Consider the following 5,000-nt stretch of genomic DNA (forward strand, 5'->3'; position numbering starts at 1 on the left):
AAGGACGTCCTCAAAAATGCTTGGGAAGGTTACAACGCAACTCTCTTCGCCTATGGACAGACCGGCTCGGGCAAATCCTGGTCTGTGATTGGCTACGGGGTCAATAAAGGTGTGTATCTTACATCTAAAAAGAGTCACGCATAGAGACAGTGACTAGGTATTGTATCATAGTACATTAACATGCTTTATCTTGCGCATGCACGTCCTCAGCAAAGCCTATACCATAAATCTGTATTTCTTTATCCACCACACCAACAAATAAATATCTAGAATCTAAAACGAGTATGTAACACTTTCTGAGATTAAGAAAAAAGAAAGAAAATATATATATATATATATATATATATATATATATATATATATATATATATATATATGCATGCAGTCAAATATCATATCACGTAATAAAATAAAGAGAAAGGTGATTTTTATTATGATACAGTCACCCGCCATAACCGATTTCTGTTGCAAATGTAGCAAATCTTGTATCTCTATAGTACTTATCGCGCAGTGTGATACCTGAGAGATTTTGACATTAAAGAGAATGTCATTAATAAAGGTGGCGTCACACTAGGCTAGCATGCTGCTTTCTTTTGCTAGTTCGGTTACAATATTCTGTAAGAACGTCTCAACAATGTGTTACATTCGTATTCTCCGTTTAACTTTTCTTAGCTCGTCATTCAGTTTCTCATTTTATGACGCAAGTGTATTTTGACATGTGGAAAATTGAAAAACAAAATATTGTAACCGAGGTCGTTTCTACTAGCAAAAGCAAGTAGCAAGAAATCCCTTGTGTGCCACCACCTTAAGGCATTTAATAAATCACGAAAGTCAATAATCTTGAGCAATAGTTTGAAGCTTATCAATGATTAGAAAACGAAGAAATATCTGCTACAGTAGCATTCCTTTGTTATTATTAATGTTGTAATAATTTTTGTTGTACTAATGTCTGATGTCGTTTTTAAATGTATGTTTTATACCCTCGTTTGAATCATTTTGTCACCCACAAATTGCACGAAACAAAAAATCTTCATTTTAAGTACAGGCTGCTGTATTGTACCTATTGGGATGTCATGTGCTAAAATCATACTCGATTTTTTTTTTTTTTTTTTGTCGTTCTCATTTATTAGATGAATTAATTGAAGTGGAAGACATTAAAAGTATTTAGGGTCATCTGTAATAGGACACAGAAGAGTAGAAGTAGAAGTGAATTATAGAATAAGAAAAACAAATAAATGCCTGGAAGGGCGTAGAATCTCCATGTAATGAAGTGGAAGGGTAGGGGAGGGTGAACCAGTTTTGGCTGACGAGCAGTGGACGCGGATGGGGATGACCTTTAATCCATGAGGAGCCAAGCTGAGGGAGTCAACGAACGGGTGGGTGGATGTCTTGGCTTGGTCAACCCCCTTATATGGAGGAAAGGGACTGTTAATGCTTGTCTGCCTATCCTTCTCTCTCTTCTATCTGTATGTATATATGTATATATGTATGTATGTATGTATGTATGTATTATGTATATATTATATGTGTATGTATGTATGTATGAATGTGTGTATGTATGTATGTATATGTGTATGTGTATGTATGTATGTGTGTATGTATCTATGAATGTATGTATGTATGTATATATGTGCATGTATATGTATGTATGTATATATGTATGTATATATGTATGTACGTATGTATGTATGCATGTATATATGTGTGTGTATGTATGTGTGTGTGTATATGTATGTAAGTATGTATGTATGTGTGTATGTGTGTGTGTATGTGTGTATGTATGCATGAATGTGCAAGATATTAGACCCCACTGCCGGTTGATAGATGGAAACTGAGATACAAGTTCTTCATATTACTACCACAAACTACGTTTCTCCTAAGAGCATAAGAATGGAGGAGACTATAAGAGACCATAAGGCCTAAACTAGGTAGTTCCATGTCCATTATTAGATATCATCCCCATCCGTAAAGTTATGTAGGAGTTAGTTACTGTAGCAAGATTACAAAATGTAACAAATCACTTCCATGTACTTAGAAAACACATTTAAATGATTACACAGAAAATTATGCTTTATCCATAGTATTGTTTTCGTAGGTTTTTTTTCAATGTGTGTTCATTTGTCAGTTTTATGATATTTATCAATTAATTTTTCGTATCTCCAATTAGGATATGGATGTGTCAAGATTGTTTAGTCAAAGTCTCGCATAATGTTATGATGAGCACAATGAATTCATATTTCATTTTACGTTTAGTATAATGACCATGTGTGACCTCATGTAAGATCAAAAGAACATAAAAATGGAAGAGACTGCAAGAAACCATAAGGCCTACACTAGACAGTTCCATATCCCTTACACACTTTCATCCCTGTTCATAAAATTTCTAATCTTCTGTGTTATCTCATGTGAGAGCAAAAGAACATAAGAATGAAGGAGACTGCCAGAAACCATAAGGCCTACACTAGACAGTTCCATATCCCTTACAAACTTTCATCCCTGTTCATAATTTTTTTTATCTTTACTTGAAACAACCAGTTGTTTCAGCGCCCACTAACTACATGGTTACTAAGTCTATTCCATTCGTTAACTACCCTCTTACTAAACCAGTTCTTGTCTATTTCCTTCTTAAAGTTAAATTGTTCACATTCAAATCCATTACTTCGGGTTCTGCCCTGATCTCTTAATACAATTACCTTACTTGCGTCACCCTTGTTAAATCCCTTGATGCATTTGAATACCTCTATTAGATCACCTTGCACACCTCGTCTTTCCAAAGAGTGTGTAAGGTAAGGTGCCTGAGCCTCTTTTTTTTATTATTATGTTGATATGCCTCCGTTTTCTTTCAGGAATCGTACCGATGTTATGTGAGGAACTCTTCAAGACTATTCAAGAAAATAAGGGACAAGCCCAGTACGAGGTGCGTTTCAGCATGCTCGAAATCTACAACGAAGTCGTCCGCGACCTCCTCAATCCCACGAAGACCAAAAGCGGCCTCAAGATCAGACAGCACCCAAAGAAGGGTTTCTATGGTAAGTAAAGAAGGGGATTAAAAAAGAAATTATGTTAAATGTAACCCCTAACCCAAATAAAAAAAAGGGGGGGCTATTTCCGGAGTTAATTTCGGGCGGTGGGTAAACTGAAAAAAAATTTAAATGTAACCCCCAACCCAAATAGTAATAATAATAATAATATTAATAATAATAATAATAATAATAATAATAATAATAATAATAATAATAATAATAATAATAATAATAAAAAAACCGGGGACCTATCCTCGGAGATAATTTCTGGCGGTGGGTAGAGAAAGCCTAATTACAACCCCTTGAAGAGTCTGAACCAAACTTCCATATCTATCCTCTGGTGCCACTTCTGATTTTGATCCCAAAAGGATAATAAAGAAGCTTAACCCCTTCCATACGATGGCACTTACATAGGCGTCATAAGGCGCGAGTAGGTATATGAGGATGCCAACAATGGCGACTTGATTATATTTATTTTGTAGTTGTAGCTGAGTGACCCCCATATTCTATGAACTGGCTTGATCATATTTTCTGTGGTTATTAATATTCAGGGTGAAAGAGAACAAGTAATACAGCTGTAACTTTATATTTCATAACTCGAGTATTGCGATGCATCATCGAATCATCGTACATCAGGCAGCTGATGCTCCACGCGAGAATTTGACCTGGTAAGGTGGACTGTCCTATTGAGGACAGAGTCCACTTAGTCATCCAGAAGAGGCTGGATGAACGCATCACATGCAACTGTCCATGATGTAACACTTCACCCCATACAATGAAACACATTATTGAAGAATGCATTGTATATAATCATGCACACCAACAACACAAGGGATTTGTGGGAAAAGCCCGTTCCAGCCGTGGTTTTCCTCAGGGAAACGGGACCGCTTGGCCAGACAGTCTAGGGAACAACAACAACAACAACAACAACAATTATTGTACTGGTCAATTGTCTTGCAGTTCAGCTAGTATATAGTGCTTCATAACGACTGTGTGTGCCTTTAGATTACTGGCCCGTTACCAAACCGTATTTGATAGCTGAGACCAAGTAAATAATTCCAGCGGTCTTATAAAAAGCAAAGAGATTATACATCAAGAATATTAACTGGGTTCTACCCTTAATCCTCTTTTTTTTTTTTTTTTTTTTTTTTTTTTTTACAGAGAGCATGTGTTGTTTTACGTTTTTTTTTTTCAAATCTTATTTTCGTAAATCGTACACATTCCTATATGCTAAAGTACCATAATTTTTTGGTTACGTCGCAACTTACAGAAAAAAAAAATAATGTTAATAAAATCTATGCAAATTCATGCTTACAAAAAGTGGAGTCTAAAATGTCAGGCTATTGCTGATAAAATGAAACTCAGAATCCACATTCTGTAATAAATATTTTGCTTTTTTATTCCCTAATATTCCTTAACATTATGCTACCTCAAACACCCTACATTATGCTACCTCAAATACCACTTCCTCGATCCCTTAGGATAAAAATGAAAGTGAAAATAAAAATTAGAATAAAAAATGAAAATAGAAATAAAATTAAATATAAAAAACTAAAATAAAAATAAGAATAAAATGAAAATAGAAAAATGAAACACGTCTTGTAACAAGAACGCTGTTCGTTCACGCTTATCTATAAATGGATCTTCATAACTTACACACGCACACTACAGAAGTCAATTCCAAATGGCACAACATACTGACCAATTCATGGTATTGCATATCAATAATGTTTACACATATTACGAAAGAATGTGATTCTGTCCACCTATACCCCCTTTTCTCTCATTTAAATAAAATTGTCTGGCACTATCCTGAACGAAGGTCGCCAATGGCAGTGCAAAGATGAAACTTTCTGAAACTTTTTTTTTCTTTCTTTTTTTCAACTGCCGCCCCCTCTCATCTTCCTGACAGCGGAGGGACTGAAGAATGTCCCTGTCAACAACTACGAGGAAATAGAGGCTAGAATGAACGAAGGC

General features: G+C 35.3%; 1 protein-coding gene across 1 annotated transcript in view; it reads left to right on the forward strand.

Moving 5' to 3' along the window:
• LOC143019736 (kinesin-like protein KIF28) overlaps positions 1-5,000 on the forward strand; it is a 26,849-nt gene that overhangs the window by 4,447 nt on the left and 17,402 nt on the right. The window contains exons 2-4 of the mRNA XM_076175704.1: positions 1-109; positions 2,847-3,029; positions 4,936-5,000. The exon at positions 1-109 is cut by the window's left edge and continues 24 nt beyond it; the exon at positions 4,936-5,000 is cut by the window's right edge and continues 155 nt beyond it. Coding sequence (XP_076031819.1) covers positions 1-109; positions 2,847-3,029; positions 4,936-5,000 — 357 coding nt within the window. The remainder of the gene's footprint in view (positions 110-2,846; positions 3,030-4,935) is intronic.

This window comes from Oratosquilla oratoria, chromosome 38, assembly GCF_046742065.1.
Source record: "Oratosquilla oratoria isolate Oo_2021 chromosome 38, ASM4674206v1, whole genome shotgun sequence".
NCBI lineage: Eukaryota > Metazoa > Arthropoda > Malacostraca > Stomatopoda > Squillidae > Oratosquilla > Oratosquilla oratoria.